This window comes from Sturnus vulgaris, chromosome 18 (genome assembly GCF_052056855.1).
Source record: "Sturnus vulgaris isolate bStuVul1 chromosome 18, bStuVul1.hap1, whole genome shotgun sequence".
Taxonomy (NCBI): Eukaryota; Metazoa; Chordata; class Aves; order Passeriformes; family Sturnidae; genus Sturnus; species Sturnus vulgaris.
Window position 1 is genome coordinate 12,289,382 of NC_142260.1, and position 17,358 is coordinate 12,306,739.

At 38.4% G+C, this 17,358-nt stretch overlaps 1 protein-coding gene across 1 annotated transcript; it reads right to left on the minus strand.

Annotated features, from left to right (window-relative positions):
• Positions 1-9,038: 9,038 nt before the first annotated feature.
• On the minus strand, positions 9,039-12,002 carry FSHB (follicle stimulating hormone subunit beta). Its single transcript, XM_014884571.2, has 2 exons — positions 11,843-12,002; positions 9,039-11,278 (listed from the first exon to the last, which is right to left on the minus strand). The coding sequence occupies exons 1-2, from the start codon at positions 11,999-12,001 to the stop codon at positions 11,042-11,044; spliced, it is 396 nt and encodes a 131-aa protein (XP_014740057.2). The 5' UTR covers position 12,002; the 3' UTR covers positions 9,039-11,041.
• Between the last annotated feature and the right edge of the window lie 5,356 nt (positions 12,003-17,358).

The window sequence follows — 17,358 nt, forward strand, 5'->3', positions numbered from 1 at the left end:
AAAGCAGGTGAACAGGTTGAAAGTAGGTGAACTCACATTGTTTCTGTGAGTCTGAAATGCCCCCTTAGCAGAGGTGGTCTGGTGTGCCTGGGTGCCTGGCGTGTGTGTTGGTCAGTGTATGCTATTTGGCCATTATGTGATGCTTAGAAAACAGGAGAATCAACTTCTGTGTGTGTGTATTTGATTTGGTTTTTTGGGTTGTTTTTTTCCCACACTTCATGTGCTTCAGCTATGATCTGCTAGTTTTAGCATCTTTTAAAATACATTTGAGGAATAATTACTGCCAATAATTCAAGGAGACTGAATTATAGGTTTATATATGGGAATTACACTTGGGAATCTTCATGTTTATACCCATGCATGGTTGTGTGCCAAGGATTCATTGTAAGAGTTGACATTCTTCAGCTGAAAAAGGATGATGCTGCTTGGTTTATGTGACTCATAATAACTTCTAAGACTGATAGGATTTCAAATACTGAGTTTTCACCACTTTCTTTGGAAATATTCTGAAACAGTCTGGGGATAAAATCACCAGATAAATCAGTTTAGCTTGCTTTCTAGAATTCTGTGAGCTGAGAAAGAGGTTATATTAATTTATTAATATCCTAGTTTTTTGTTCTGTTCCAGACACTACTGTAAGATTATTTTCTGAATGCTGTAAGTATTGATCCAGAGAGTAATAATACATCTAGATAAGGTCTATGGGAATTAAAAGAAAAACTCCCTCTGCTCCAAAATCACATGAAATTTCAGTCTTTCTGTGTCTTCGACAGGATGAAAAAGATCAGTGGTAGATTCCAAAGGTAAGATCCCTATCTACTGAAATAAAAGGAAATGAACTCCTTACTGCCAGGGTACATTTTACAGTCAAGGAGTACTTTTGTATCATATGAAAGGAAAATCTTGCCATCCCCAGCTGAAGAGTAGCTGGCTCCATTTCATCTCTTCTCAATTTCCTGGAAGGGACATAGCCCAGAGGTGTTCTTAAATTACATTGGAGTTGAATACATACATGGGAAGCCACTCATAAGTGAGTTTTGAACTTTGGTGAGAATAAGTGCTTTAGGTCATTTGAAAGAATCCAAGATACTAGCAAAAACAGATTTAATATAAATATACAGAAGAAACACTGTTAACAAAGTTCAGTGCATGGCTCACTCCATCACTTACTACAGAGATGAGGCACACAAAGGGAAATCTGCTTGGAATCAATTTAGAATGCAACTGGAGGCACGAAAGGGGTAAGGGTGTAAGAAGGTAAAGGAGACCCTCATTACATTACCAGGTTCACAGTGGAGCTGTTGCTTTCCATCCTGATGGAGCCTTGGTGAAGCTGAGTCCAAACTCAGCCCTACACTTGGTCAACAATTTATTCCTAAAGGATTTAGCAGCACTTAAACATTGACTAATTTAATATTTGCAAACCAATTCATTTGGGTTTATATGAGCTCAAGAGTAATTTTCACTGTGGATCTGAGAAGGCAACATTTACTCTACACTTGTTTTGTACACACAGACACAAAGGGCTGTGTACAAAGGTGTGCTTGTTGAGATCCCCTGGGTTCAGTGAAATGTGTTGCTTGCTTTTGCCTCACTGAGCAGAGGGTTCAGCCTCGAGGAGGGACGCATCAGCCAAAGTCCTGCTGTCACCTTGTGTGGATGGTCCCTCTGAGTATCCCAGATTTAAGGGCTGGCCAATTCTGGGAGGCTTTCCCTTCAGAGGGAGATGCCAGCACAGCCCACGGTGCTCCATGGAAGCTCAGAGGGCCTCCCAGGACTGCTGCTTATGGCTGGCAAGTTCTTTGGCTTAGTCATCTGCCAGTCCCCATCCTGGCCATAAGCCAAGGTGGCAATTACTGGAATTTTCCTCAGAAGGAAATAATGTTACATTAATATTGCCTCACTCTGGCTATGGTTTAGGGAAATCGTATTCAGGGCTTCAAGGTCTTGTTCTGTCAGACAGCAGAAGTTCCATGGGCAATAAGAACTTTCTGGGACCAGACTGATAAACTCAAGGGAGCTTAATTGCCCAGAAACCATTAATCAAGGCTGAGGCCTAACAAGAATTCCTGAGATTGCTGAGTGGCCTGAAGAAAGGGAAAGGTGAGGGGATGCAACACCAAAAACCTAAGCATGCATTCATTCATTGCCATTCTTAATGCCACACAGGCAAATGAGAACGGGTTCTTATGCTGAAAAGCCTGGTTATGATTTAGAGTTTGTTTTATAAAAGAATTATGCATTTAGGAAGGACTGTTCAAATGCAGGAAATCTGACAAGTTAGGTGCAATTTCAGATCTGAATTCAGGCAACTGTTATTGGGACTGTGTCTCGTTCTATTCTGCTGTGCTACTGGGGACACATTTGGCTAAATGAGATTTAGGAAACCTGACTTGTGGAGATTTTAATTTAGATAACTAAAGCTCAGTTCCTGAAAGTATTGCTCACAATGAATTACATGTAATTTGTTTTGGAAACTCAAGTGTTCACCAAGAAAATCTGTCTGGCCTTGGTTTCCCAATGAATTTTACCTAAGCACAGGTACCACATAAAGGACATTCTCATTCAGGCAAAGAAAAAACATTACTGGAAATTAAAACATCATTAGAAATCAAAACATTGAGCTCAATAAACACTAAAGGCTGACTGAGCTGAAGAAGTGAAAGGGGAAATATTCTTTTATTGTACATTGAAAGCAAACTCTGTGTGTCATTACTCACATGTTCAATTATGAGTTAACAATATCAATTTAATTCTATTTTTTTGTGGTTTTTTTTTTTTTTTAATCAAACAGTACTAAAATAGACTCAGTTTTGTGCTCAGCAGAAGTGGAAAGCCAGCTAAAGCAACATTTAAAAATACCAGGGATATCATCTTACAGGCTTTACTGTACCTTTTTCTGAGGGAGAGGGACTTCTATAACACAGATTTTTCCAAAGAGAACCAGAGTAGTGAGTTGTTCAGAAGATAGTTCTGCCATCTTCTTCACTGCAGAATATGAGCATTTCATAATTATGTGGTGTATTAACTAGCTTTTGGTGTATGTCCTTCAGCTTAGGACTTCTGAAAAGGACACGTTGCTGTGCAATTAGGTCCAAGGTATTTTCTAAAATATCCACTCACCATCATATGCAAAAGATGACTGATGATGGTTCCTGGTACTGAATGTCATTGCCATTTACCAATTACTGAAAACTTGAATTTCACACTTATATGTGGCATTATGAGTTCCCAAAAGTGAGAATGTGTCCAATTAATATTAGTGCAAAACTACTGGATAACTGGATATATGCATATAGATACATTTCATCTGTAAAACTTGAAAAATGCTGTGCATGCAATTTGGTACAGCAGGCATAATTTAGGTGCTTACTATGAGAAAAGAATGAGAACAGAATTAAAAACTGACCAGAATTGCTCTTCAGAAGACTTTATGTGAAGCAGATGGGAGTTGCTAGCAATGTCAAGGTCAAAAAGTGCAAGAAGGCCTCTTTCTGCTAGTCAGTAGCCAGAAAATGTGATAAGGAAAGGGAAAGGAAAATGAAAGCAGCTGTTTTTTAAAACTTACAGATAGAAATTTAAAATACCCAATTAAGTTTGGTGGGGTTTTCTTTGGTTGTTGTTTTTGACCAGATGTCTTAAAGGGAGTTACACAGCCTGAAATCCTGAGCATTGCTAAGGGAGTGAAAGGGCAGTGAGATTTGCCTGACTGCTGTAGTATTGTAATATTACTAATTCCATAATGCTACAAATTGTGTTTTCATGTTGCTTTGCTAGAGTGAGAAGCTGGGAGCTCCTGAAGTCTCTGTTACTGATTGCCTTTTCCTTGGGCAGGTCACTTTTCCTATTTTGAAGGCAATGTTTGTAAGTCAAAAGCAGAGTTGCTTATTTCTTTTATATGAAATACTGAGTTATAAAGAGAAGATCCTTTTTTTGTGCTATCAGTGTTACCTAGTTAGAGATGTTGCAAATAACCTGAGATAAGATGGCAGAAATTAAGGTAAGAGTGACATTAAAGGGAAATTTTCTAATTTGAGATCTGACACTATTCCAGTCTTCAAAGTGTTTGTGAATATTTAATGGCTCAGATATCTACTGGAAGGATGTAGACTGAATTATTTAAGGGCATCACAAGCCCTTGAATATTTAGCCCCTGAAGCATTGAAATTCATATTTAGGGGTTACTAATTATGATATAATGTTCATTTCCAGACTTCCTCTTGTGCTATTTTTTAAAAATTTATTTTATTATTAAAGCAACATGAGTCTACACAGTGCAAGCAAAATTAAATGGCTATCCTAATCTTAAAATAAATATAGTGTTAAATACATGAAAATAAATATTCTTTGAGTGGTTCTCATGAGTCTATAGTATGACTCCAGACAAACATACTTTCCATTAATTACAGTGCTTGCTCTTGGAGGTGGTGACTGGGGCTTGTGTTGGGGCAATCTGAATCTTTGTCAAAGTACTACAGCTTCATTATCTCTATGAATGTATTAGCTGGATATTGGAATTTGACAAAGTATTTCTATACTCTGCTTAGAGAAATGCTTAATAAATGGCAGCCCATGTGTTGTACTTGTTGAATAACAAACACTGCCTAACCAGACTGTGCACAGACAGTGATTTGGTCAAACTTTTACATTGTCCCTGAACTGAGCCTCACAGTATAAAGTGGTTTTGAGTTCCAGACATAATAATCCAAGTATATGATACATCTAGATACTTGTAGATCAGGATCTACCTGTCTAAAGGCTAGATTGTGTAAACAAAGCCAGTGAGGTAAAGTTTGTGTCTGTTCACACCCACGGTGCAAATCAATCTCCCATCTAAAGCATTGGCTCACTTTAGAATTCTCATCAAGATGGAGACATTTCTCCAAAAGGAGAAATCATATAGAAAAGAAATTTAATTTATTGGGCCAGATCCATGCTGGACAGAGCTGTCTTGGGTACTTTTTGGAACTGGGAGCAGAATTAATTTCAAGCTGTATTATTTCTCGATCACTGGGCTGAATGAAGTGCACACCCTAATTTGTGTTACCTAGTTGCTGGATATTCTAAATGCCCGTTTGGGGCATAGACCTGATGCATTACCCATTGCCTCGCTGTGACATAAATGTTGACAGTGTCTGAACCAAAAGTTTTCTTTCTAACTTCTGAGGATTTTTCTTTGTTATCGTATCATTTTGACTGGGATTTTCCACAGCATTCACGAAAGCATCAAGTCTTGCCAATATCATATAATGAAAGAAGGAGATCATGAAAGAGAAGATAATTTTTGAATTAAACTTTATATGTAAATACATGAAGGAAGAGGAAAACTGGATTGGTTAAGTTGTTCAGAGGTTTATCTACAAGCCACTGGATAATGCTAGATTAATTTATATGTCTTGAATATTTTCATTTTAAGAAGGACATATTTTAGGGCTTAGACTCATATCCCAACTGAATAATACATCTGTCTATAGCATTATTTAGTAAATGCAACTACAGCTGAATGCAATCCAAACATATTAGATCCATAATTTGTTTTACTTTTTCACACAGAATGCTTATATATAAAGTCTGTTTCACACAGAATAGCACAATGCAAGAAATATATCTGACCCACCTCCCATATTTTTTTAGTGAATTAAGAGGTCTAATGGTTAATGGCTGTGAAACATAGGTAGTTAATTCCCTGCCTTCCCCGCCCACACAGAATGAAACACTGACATTTGATGTCTTCAAAGTATGTCCTTTGTCTAACCCTGCTCTGGACTCGTTTGCTCTATTTCCCAGACTGTAGCCTTGTGAGCTGCTGTAATGTCTATCAGCATAAGTCATGCTGACAGGCCAAGGCTCTGATAGCTAATGTTAATAACATAAATTGAAGAGAAACATGAGAGACCTAGAAAAATTTTATAGATCCCATTGCCTGAGTGGAGGGGAGCCACTCACTAATCTCAAGGCTGCCCTCTCCACATGAATTTTTCAGATTAGCTGTTTAGCTGTTTTTTCAGGTTTTTTTGTAGTTTCAACTAAGGTGCTAGTTGTATTTTTAAAGTGAAAATAAAGTATGTACACTGACAAAACTAAATGCCCTGCTGAGTTGGGAGGGTGAAAGGGGAGCATAGCATGTGAACACCACACTCAGCTGCCTTTCCCCTTGCCATTTAAATAGTCCAAGCTAAGGGCAGCCACAGTGCTGACATTCCTGTTTCCCACCATTTGTAATTGCCTCTGTTTCTGGCTGTATTTTTCTGAGGATTTATGAATTACTTTTAAGTTCTTGTTCTTTCATCAGTTGGGTTAATACAGGAGAGGACATTTATATTTCTTGCTTATGGTAAAAAATATGGTGAGCCCAGTTATATGGAAAGTTTAAAAAACAAGTGCAAGCCTGTTTTAAGCTAGGAGGAATTATTTATTTTGGCTGGGAATAATAGCTGAGCACTGGCAAGAGTGCAGTGATGCTAATTACGTTGATGCTTTATTAATGGCTTCAAGGTGAGGAATGTGTGTTTCCTTGTCTGTCTGTAAAATCAGGCTGTGCTTTCCACATAAAAAGGCATTGGGATTAAGAGGTCATTTCCTTGGGAGGACTCTGAATGCTGCTGCTGCACTCCGTGTTCCCATCCTGACATCTGGACAGCTTCAAGTACGACTGGCACAGACCCTCCTAAGATCAAGGTCAGACTGTCTGCATAATGAATGGCAGAGAATTCATTTACCCTCAGATGTGGCAGCACAGTTGAATGATCTCTCTGCAGTTTAACCATACATCTGGGCATTCTGCACTTAATTAATTGCAGCACAGAGAATCCTGCAGCAAGTGGCCCTCTCAGAGGCCTGCAAGGGACTGTCCAACATTGTGTATTGCCTCTGTATGCCTTCACCAGGGGCTTATAAATTCAAGTTTTCCAGGTTCGCTTCTTTCAGGCTCACGCAAGAAAAGAGATACTTTTAGCTTAAATAGAAGTAAATAGTTCAGTCCATTTTAATTTTTGCCACTTCTAACATTAGATTTTGCAGGCTGGTGGCTAAAGCCTGGCATATTCTAAGGTCTTTTTGCAGAACCTGACATTAAAAATAGAATTTATATGCAGTTTTGGAAAAATTCACTGTTGGCAGACTCGTTCTGTTCAAGTTGGAAAATATTTTGCCTATTGATTTCAATGAAAAATGTTAGGCCCATGGTAGGAGTTCTTCAAAATCTACTTCTGACTGTATTAGAAAAGTTCCAGAAAGCTTATCCACCAATTTACTTTTCAGAGTAGCATTTCATCACCTTTTGACAGAGTTGCCATTTATTCATCTTGACAGATCTAGACAACAAGCACAAAAATGATCTCTTAAATATTCTTCTTAAATAATAATAACCAGATTTGGATGTCACACTATACTGACATTCATGGCTCACGTGTACCTTCACTAAAACTTTGCAGAAACACTGATGTAAAAGTAAGTTTAATGAAATTATTGGGCATTCAACAGAAATTTAACTTTAAAAGGATAAAGTCTGTCTTACAAACTATCAAATATAGACTAAGATATCTTCATGTCTGGCCAGCCTTCTTTAAGAATTTCTGTATTTCTGCTGCTGAAAGTACTGACAGTGAAATATTTGCCATCAGTCTGTAGAACAAGTAATTGTTGACATGATTTGGAATGGATTTTACTTGAGAGTAGGATACATGAGCCATCTGGTGTTGTCTATTATTACAAACAGGTATTTTGTTTGTGTGAATAATCTCTTTTTTTTATACCTTTTCTGATTAATATTGTTACTGTTCATTTTCTTATCTCATTGCTGTTTCCAGTAAATTGTTCTTACCTCAACCTGCGACCTTTGCCTTTCCTGTGCCTCCATTTGGGGGGGGGCTGGATTATGATTTGGAGATTCTCAATGAGAGAATGAGCTGGGGAGTCCCATTCCTAAACCTCCTGTCGTGGTTTAACCCCAGCCCCACGGAGCTGCTCCTCACTGCCCCACCAGAGGGGTTGGGGAGAGAGTGGGAAGAATAAAAGGTAGAAAACTCAGGGGCTGAGATAAGGACAGTTTAGTAGGGAAGGCAAAAGCTCTGCACACAAGCAAAGCAAAACAAGGAATGAATTCCCTGCTTCCCAAGGGCAGGCAGGAGTTCAGGCATCTCCAGGAGAGCAGGATCCCATCACAGGTCATGGTCACTTGGGAAGACAAACACCATCACCCCAAACATTCCCCTTTTCCTCCTCCTTCCCCCCAGTTTCTGTGACACCCCATGGTCTGGAATGTCCCTTTGGTCAGGTGGGGTCACCTGTCCTGGCTGTGTCCCCTCCCACCCTCCCAGGCAGCCCCAGCTCCTCCCCAGCGTGGCTTTACAAAAAGCAGAGAAGGCCTTGGCTCTGTGCAAGCCCTGCTCAGCAACAACAAAAACATCTCTGTGTTCTCAGCCCTGTGCTCAGCACAAATCCAAACACAGCCCTGCAGCAGCCACTGCAAAGGAATTAACTCCACCCCAGCCCAAAGCAGCACAGCACGACACCTCAATACACTTTGGACTCTGTTAGTGGCAGTTTTACATTCGAGGTTCTGAATAGTGTTGTTTGCAAAATGAAAATGAGTGCTGCACTTGTCTGATGGATGAAATGAGACCTGTATGATTTTTGTTTTCACATGCAATCTAGTTTGTCAGAGATGTGGACACACCTGTGGACAGGTTCTATGTCTATAATTTAAATAAAATGTTAATGATAATCATTATTCTTATCCATGCTACTCTTATATTGTAACTATCATGTTACTGGATGAGGCTAAAATATTATCCTATTTGGTTTGGCCATATAATACCTATATGGCTCTGGTGGGTCTACTAGTTACATGGGAAAAGATTATGAGAGGAAGAAGAAAATATGCAATTTAAAGCATAGTAAAGTTGGCAGGTGGACTCTTGAGTTTTAAAATAAGCTTATTAAGACTCATAACAGAAGTGCAATTAAATTATTTTTATTTGAAAATACACAAGAGACAATACAGATCTATTTTGAAAACATAGTTTTTTTATATACTTTTTAATTATAAGCTACATTGTTTTGCAATTGTAACTCAAAATTCTCTCATTTAGAATGGAATAACTGCTGATATTAATAATATGCTTAGTTTTAACTTAAATTTACTGATTTTTAAAACTGAGTGACACCCAATGTGATTTATCTATTACTTTACCACTGTTAAAGCTTCACTAGATCAAAGAAAATGTCCATGCATATAAATCTTATAAATAAAATCAAGATAATTAATACCTTTTGGTAAAAAAGCTAAAAACTACATAAATTAAAATATCTATTATCTATTACAAGACAGATTCAGAGTAACAGGCAAATTCTCTTTAAACAGACGTGTCTGTAAGGGTCTGTAAGGCAGACATGACAGATTGCTTCTGCTTCATTCCCCTGCCTCGTGCTCAGAGAGCTTTGTCTGTCATTCCTGACACGTCCCACGTGTTCTGGGGCTGGAGTGGTCACGAATCCACAGACCCCACACCCTTCCTTCATCCTCTCGGTCCTTCTCCAAGCCCCTGACAGTTCATTTCAGTGTCTACTTATCTGTAGCTTTCAGAAGATTTGCTTGTGACTACTCTGAATCTTTCATCAGTTGTTCTGCTCTCTTTGGACATGGAGAACTGACTGTTCTTTTCTGTCTAACAGTCTTCAAGCATGTAAAATGTTCTGCTGATATTCCCCCTAAGTGTTCCCCTCCCCTAAGCAAAACAACCAAATCTATTTGAATCTTTTTCTCCTAAGATGTTTTTTAAGCCTCTGTCCATTCTTGTTATTCTTCTGTCAATTTTCTCCAGTTTTTCAATGCGCTGAAGTTCTGTCAGAAATAACCACTCAGCCAAGGCCCCACCTTGGGTAGAACTGAGTGGTGGAGGTAGGTTGTGTCTCGTAGGCTCTGCTCCTTGCATTCCCACTTTTCTGCAGTGCTGTAAGTGACTCTTACTTTGCTTGTACATCACCAAGCCTGCAGTGCCAAACTGCTGCTGAATCCATTGTTTCCATTCTGTGTCTGTGCAGGTGATTTTTCTGTTGAGCAATGGTATATTTTCAGTTTCCCCATAAGATTTCATTCTGTAGGCTTCATATAATTTTCTCAATAATATGAGGTAATTTCCCATTCTGATTCAGTCAGTCCTCCAGCTCACTTCATACTGGTATTTGCAGAGTTAGGTTGCTGCAGAGTTCTGTGAACTTCCATTCTCAGAAGGGAGTCCTGTGAATGGCTCTCAAGGCACATTATCACACACTGTTTGCACTAAATAATTTTCGAGACTCCTATGTTAAATAATGCTAAACATTTCTCTTTACTACATTTTGCACTCAGATGAAAATAGAGAGCTGATGATTTCTTCAAGTTAGCCAGGTACAAAACAGAGTTCCTGTTACTTGTGTTACTGTGGCAATGAGGCTGAACTAACAAGCCTTACTGAGAAAGTACTAGAATTCAGGTGACATTCAACATTTGAACATAGATTTTAGCTCTTAAATATTCATGCTGTTATTATTGGCAGAGCATAATGACCATATGAAACATAATGTAAACAAAATCAGTCAGGATCTCAGCTGAGAGAGGTTTACAATTCTGCTAATAGAACCACAACCAGCGGCAAGGCTTTTTAAAATAAGTGTGTTCTTAGGAGAGATGAAAAGCAGGACATAATAAAGACCTGAATCTTGGGAACTTTTTGAATGCACAGAATAGCATAGAATAGCAGGCAGTGGAAATACAGAAGTACAAATAATGAAGATGTGATAAAGAGGAAGAGGGGGGAAGGGCAGAAGAAATTGGAAGCAGCATTTTTAACAGACCTATTAAAATGATTTTAAGGCAACTGATAGGTTAAGTAAGGAGGACCTGAAGAGGAGTTTAGTCAGTAGCTCTTCATTTTGGCCTTAAAAATCTTCGTTTCAATCTGGGCAGTTTCTAAATAGCCTAGGCTGTTATTTTCCTTTTAAACCTGAACAGTACCTTTACTTAGCAGGGAACATGTAAAGCCAAAGTCTCCAGTTCCCTTCACTGGTTACTTCCATTCTGACTGAAGGAGCAGTAGGATGGCCCCAGTCCCCTCACAGTGCAGTCAGTGGTGTCAGTGTCACAGGTGTCACAGCGACATTCTGTAGCTACTGGGTATGAATAAAAAGATTCAGGGTGGTCTCCACAGCCAGGGATCTTCACTGTTTCATACACAACCTCCTTGAACGTGCAGGTTTGCTGAGCAGTTGATACTGGTGGATATTTGTATACTGGATCCTGAAATTACAAGAAGGAAATAACTGTTTTAAAATTTGTTATGGGTTAGATTCCAAAATTTCTATAAAATGGGAAAACCCACTGAGATCAAAATCATTTGGGTCTGATTCCTCCAATTTCATTTAGATGTTTAAATTTCTCCTTTCAGGAGGACTGATACGGCAAATTTGTGTCATAGCATCACCAGACAATCTTTCACGTCAATTGCTTGATTCTTCAAATTATTTGAAAGAGCAGAGGAGTAATGGCTGCTTTATTGTATCTGCTTGCAACCACAAATTGAGCACAAAGCAGAGATCCAGACTGTAATTCTTCTAAATCGGGTTATACAACATGAACATAATATATGCCAGTTAATAAACTGAATTTTACTCCGATATTTCACCCTTCTGTCTGTGCTTCAGACCGGCTGTGTATGTACTCTTGGGTCAGATAGCACAGCAATTATTCAGCCTGCTCTTTCACAAGGGCTCCTCCTGTCTGTGTGTTTGCTACAGACTGCAGGAATGGGTTACCATACATCACTTGAAATATTTAATTCTGGTGCCTGAAATTGAGTCTCACCCGTGTGAAGCAGTATCCTGAGCACCACGTGGCATTCACTGTAATGCAGAATTCACATTCTTCTCTTTCCACAGCTATGGTAATATTGGTGAGCTGACAGCTGTTGCAGCAAATTGCTTTCCAGCAAAGTAACAGCATGTAACAATTAAGTGTCTTCATCCTGTCTATAAAGAAAAAAAAATATCTTTACTGGAGAAATGTATAGTTATTTTCAACAGGAAATAGTTAGAGGAGCAGGGAGAAAATGAGTCTCGGCATTATCCTCAAGTGATTCCATAACAGCAAGTGTTTGGAATCGTCAGTAAGAACAGACATTAGATAGATCTTCCTTATGTTTACTGTTAAAGGAGTTTGATTTTCCTAAGCAACTGAAATGGCATGTCAGCAATCTTTGCAGAAGGACAATAATAGCAGAATACCACTTTCAATAAAATATTTTTATCTAAGTTTCTGTAGGGAGAATGTATCCTGTCTGTAAGGACAAAGAAAAAGAAGCAAGAGAGAGAAAAAGCAAAGCATAATGTATTTTTCAGAAGCAATTAATCACTTGAAGTGTTTGCAATATGAAAAAAAATATTTCTACATCGGGATCTGATGAAAACTTACCTGTATTCAACTCCAACTCGCCTTTCTAGAAGAAACAGCTGTAGTGAGAAGAAAGCCCTGTGCTTTCCTTTTATACTGAATTGTGTGTAATTTATACCTTGAGGATTTGCAGTGCATTAATGCAGCAAGCATTAGGTTGGGACTTGGTGAAAGCGGATTAATGTTCAGCCAGACAGTGAGATTAAGTCTTCTTGAGAGGAAAAAAGAAAAGCTAAACACAGTCGGGAAGAGATGGTGAAGGTTACTGTCACAGTGTCTCTCTACACCTGCCACTGGATTTGATTCAGTGGCATTTAGAAATAGCTGAGCCATTTCACAGTTTGAAAAAAGGTTGAGAAGCCTATTTTTGGACATGAAAAGTTTAGGTGTTTTAACTGCTCTGTCAGCCCTCAGTGATTGGCTTGGGGTGCAAGCCTCACCTTCACAGTGGGGACAGTGCTGTACTGTTTATTAGCTAATGACCATTCTCCTGGATTTTTCAGGGTATCAATTTTAATTGCTTTTCTCTGAGTTAGGTCTTACCCAGTGAGCTGCATATGTGTTTATTCATTGATCCAATAAGGCTAGTAATGTGAATTCTGTTAGACCCTCTTTTCTTTGAAGAGCTCATCTTTTCTTTGCCATTCTTTTCTAGCCCAGTAAGTGCAATCCTGGTTCCTGTCTGTTGCACGGTCACATTTTTTAACTTATGTGAGGAATGTTTGTGTTGTGGAAAGGGGCTATTAGGATGCCAGATTTGTGTTTTTATGTCAGTGATCTCAGATGAAATATTTTCATATTCCAAGGAAAATGCTAATGCTTTTAACTGATAACCATGCAAATTTAACTTGGATGTATTGCCTAGTTTTCCATGGTAATAAAAGAGTCTATGGATAGTGTTCCTCTGCTCACTGCCCTTTTCCTGCATTCACAAGCTAGGGATGTGTGCCTTCTCTCCAAAATAATGGCAGAGAAAGAACTCTGTTGAGCTTCACATACCAGTTCTGGGGAAAATGACTCACAGTAGCACTGTATTTACTATTATCTGCCCAGAACAGCCAGTCTGGCTTTGTTATGACTGTTCTATCATGGTCAGTCTGACTTTTACAGAAATCCATCTGTGAAAGAAAACTAGACAAGGACATACAGTTAAAAACATTTTATCCTGAGAAGAAATTCTCACTGGCCTATTAGTTTCCTGCAGACGGGATACTTTTCAAAGTGGCTTTTACAAATGAGCCCTTTAAGTGTGTCATACCTTCCCGTGGTCCTGCAGACTGGCCATCTGTTCCACTTTCTGTCACTTGTAAATGAATTTTGCATGGCACCAAAGTTAGAAAGTGAGCTGAAAATTTTCCTTGGACCTCTTCTATAATAAAAATTTTGTTTGAATGAGAAGACAGTTCACTTGAATCCATAAAGTAAAAAAATTAGACATCTTCCTCTGAACTAATAGAAACCCTGTGATTGTTTGATAATGGTCTTTTGTGTTGTTTAGTGTCAACACAGTCTGTCTTCTCAGAGGAGGTTCTCAGTTGCTGTAAATCTCTAATTCCAGAGATGCCAGACAAAAGCTGATTACTTTTGTTATATCCCTACTGAGGATCTGATCTTTTCTAAGTACTAATTTGTGCAAATTAAATAAGACTAAATAAGTTTCATTTGCAGAGGGCAATACCGAAAATATCTGATCTCTCAGTTGCAATGATCTGTTTCATTTTTTAAAGAAGTTATACACATTCACTAAAACATAGTTTTACAAGCAGACAGTGCAAGTTTGTTCCATGCTGTTTCTTTCCTGCCCTAGTTCCTTGCTCTGGCCCACTCAGCATCTTCACTTGTGGAAACACAAGTGAGGGGAATCATTCTATTAAAAGGCAAAGCTGTCTTTTACAGCATTGTTGTTAATCCAGATCATTTGTTCCACAATGAGACAAAGAGGTGTAGCAGTGTAAGTGATGGGATTGACTGGGGGGTGTGAATGAGGGGTGAGATTACAAGAAATTGGTTTCGTGTTCTGAAGAGTTCATGAATCCACATTGTACACAAAATACAAACACTTTAACGGGAAGATTTGTGCTGGGCTGATTTCGGAGGCCTTAAGGGAGCACTTAATGGTCAAGACCTCTGTACTCCTGCTGGAGTGAGTGCAGGAATCTGGCAAATGCTGTCAAGGAAGATCTGCAACATGAGCAAGGGGCTGGTTCATCAAAGTACAGGTGCTGCTGTAGAGGAGGACTCACCAACTTTTGTGCAAGTCACAGAGGACATCAGACACCAGATCCACATGGTTGATTCACATGGTTAATTCACATGGTTAATGCTTTAGTGGCTTCTTGGGGAAATAAAAGGCTTCTTGTATTGCTATATTTTGGTGTTCAGTGGCTCTTTCCCTTGGACTGTTTACTGCTGTAACCTAGCAAGCCATTGTCACCACCACTGTCACAAGGCACCTTTTGCTTTGCTTTTGCTTTTTTAATCACTTCAAATAGAAGTGCTGTGAAACATTTTGCTCTTATTTCCCTTCTAGCAACAAATGCACTTTTTCTTCTTGGTTTATTTGTTTTGGGGTTTTTTTTGTATGTGTGTGTGTGTGTGTGTGTGTGTGTGTGTGTGTGTGTGTGTACATGATACTGTTTTTTGGTTTTGTTGGGGGCTTTTTCTTGCAAAAGCATCTAATACAGAACTGAATGCTTTTATGTTTCTTATATGTTCTAAACAAATAGAATTTCTTTCTTCAAGTGTGCTGGTGCTAAGATTCTGTTACTACAGGTTTTAAGTCTGTCTTGCTTAAAAGAAGGTAGTTTAGATATTTAAGAGAACTTCAGCATCTGCCAAAGTGCTATTGGAAGACTTGGTTATAAGTGTGCAACACATCCACCATGAGTACTAAATCTGACTGTCCTGATAGAAGATGCATTGAACCTTCTAGTGGGAAAAAACATCTCTGGTATAAAATACCTGTGAGTATTCCAGCTGCAGCCTAGCTTTAGCTTCTAATGTATTCTTAAATACTTACATATTCTTAAACTTAAAGGTGTCAAGGGACATGATTTTAAGTTTCTTATGTTCATAGTTGTGGTTACATGTTTTAGATGTTGATAAATAGATGTTACTTAGGATAATAACTTCTGCATATGAAGCTGTTTTGCACTGAAAGTGTCTCAAGGCATGTCAGAGGTGCTTAAACCTATGGCTTAATTTACTTTCTATGTGGTTCCACCACATGAAGATTTGGAGTTGTGCATGCAGTGCCCTCATGCTGAATATGTGCATTTGCCAAGTTTCTTTGGACACTGCCAGTCTTGACTAAATACTCTTCCTCTCCCTTTTTCTGCTTATCCTAATGTTTTCCTAACACAGTTCCAAATTTAACCTGAGGTATATTTCTGCTCCCCAGTGATTGACTAAATTAATATGCTTGAAGTACAAAGCTTTCAAATAGCTTCTGAGTCTGTGCTTAAGTCTGAGCTCCCTCTGTGGGGTTGGTATTTCACAGCCCAGCAGCACAGGCCTGTGCTAAATAACTTGACTGGAGTTTTGTTTTTCCCTTTTGTTGCTGTTGTTTTTGCTGCTTGCTGCTGGTGGGAGATGACTTTTGTCACTGCATTACCTCTCTCTATGCCTTTGGGGTTTATTGTGATTCTTATTAAAATCAGAGGGAGGCTGTCACTGGCTTTAGTGGCACCTGCATTGAGTAGTTGGACATTGTTGGTCAATATAATTTTTACTGATATTGTTTAAGTTGCCAACACTAATGAAGCAGAACTGTGAAGTAGGTCGGGCCTGCTGAGCACATAGATGGTTGAAACTAATTAGTGTCAGCTAAAGACTTAATCATTAATGACGAATTTGTATATGCATTCATACGAAAGTAGAATATTTGATCCACAGGAGACTAAAGAAAATGCAGAATGGTTTGACTGTGTTTTTAGTAGCACAGGAGTTTAGAAATCTCTGGACATATAAGTTTCCACGACCTGGAGCTAAGGTTGTGGATCCCATATTTTCAAATGCCTACACAAGCTGTTAGTCTTTCTAAGTCTTGTGGAAATCCTGCTTGCAGTCAACAGCAGCAGAAGTTGAAAAGTGTTTAATAAACAGAACAGTGCAAGCAAAAATACAGATGCTTATGCTGTCATTCAGTCATCTCTCTTGTAGTTTTTTGTCTCACATGACATAAATTAATTCATGGCTGATTCTTATGCCACTTTTCTAAATACATAAACCAGCTGCATTTTCTTATGCTTTTTAGTGATGGCAGTCTTATAACCTTTATCTGTTTTCTCTCACAGAGCCACAGTGTGACCTTGGCTCCTTATGTAAGATCATTTGGTAACTCCATTGGTATCTGTTGGGAAATACGTGTTAAGATTCTACTCAAGAGTAAACCAAGGATAAAAATTATATGTTTACTAAAAATGGTCTCTTATTTCTTTCTTTGTCATTCTTTCATTTTTACTTATTGCATAGTTTCTGAATATTTTAATTCGCCAATGAATTTTTTTTTTTCTTTTTATGTGTGAGTAAGTAGAAGTTTTGATTCTGTGACTGCCCTGGAGTTCTACTGTTTTATTTTAAGCTTTTCTGAGTGTTACAGTGCTTTTCAACAAGAAAGCATAGTAATGGATTTTAAATAGTTTAGTTATATTAGAAAAGTGGCAAAGCAAGGGAAAGACCTGATGGACAATAGATAAAGTTACACCATACATGATCAGCTAGGGTTTCTTTTTTGTCACCTGAGCAGTTCTTGGGTCTGTATGACATTGTCATTATGCTGTTGAGAACATCAAAAAGATAATCAAAAAGAAAAGCAAATCAACATATCTAAATATTCACTTGAAAAGTCAAATCCAATTTGAGTTTATTTTTTATTATTTAACTTTTATGTAAATAATATTTCAAGGCCCAAATATTATAGAATGACTGGA

What these genes read in the sequence shown, in the direction of transcription:
- FSHB (XM_014884571.2), bottom strand. Translation starts at nt 12,001, where the DNA reads ATGAAGACACTTAATTGTTACATGCTGTTACTTTGCTGGAAAGCAATT. An exon ending in CAGGATACTGCTTCACACGG is followed by an intron (nt 11,279 to 11,842) that starts GTGAGACTCAAT and finishes TTGTAATTTCAG; the next exon opens with GATCCAGTATACAAATATCC.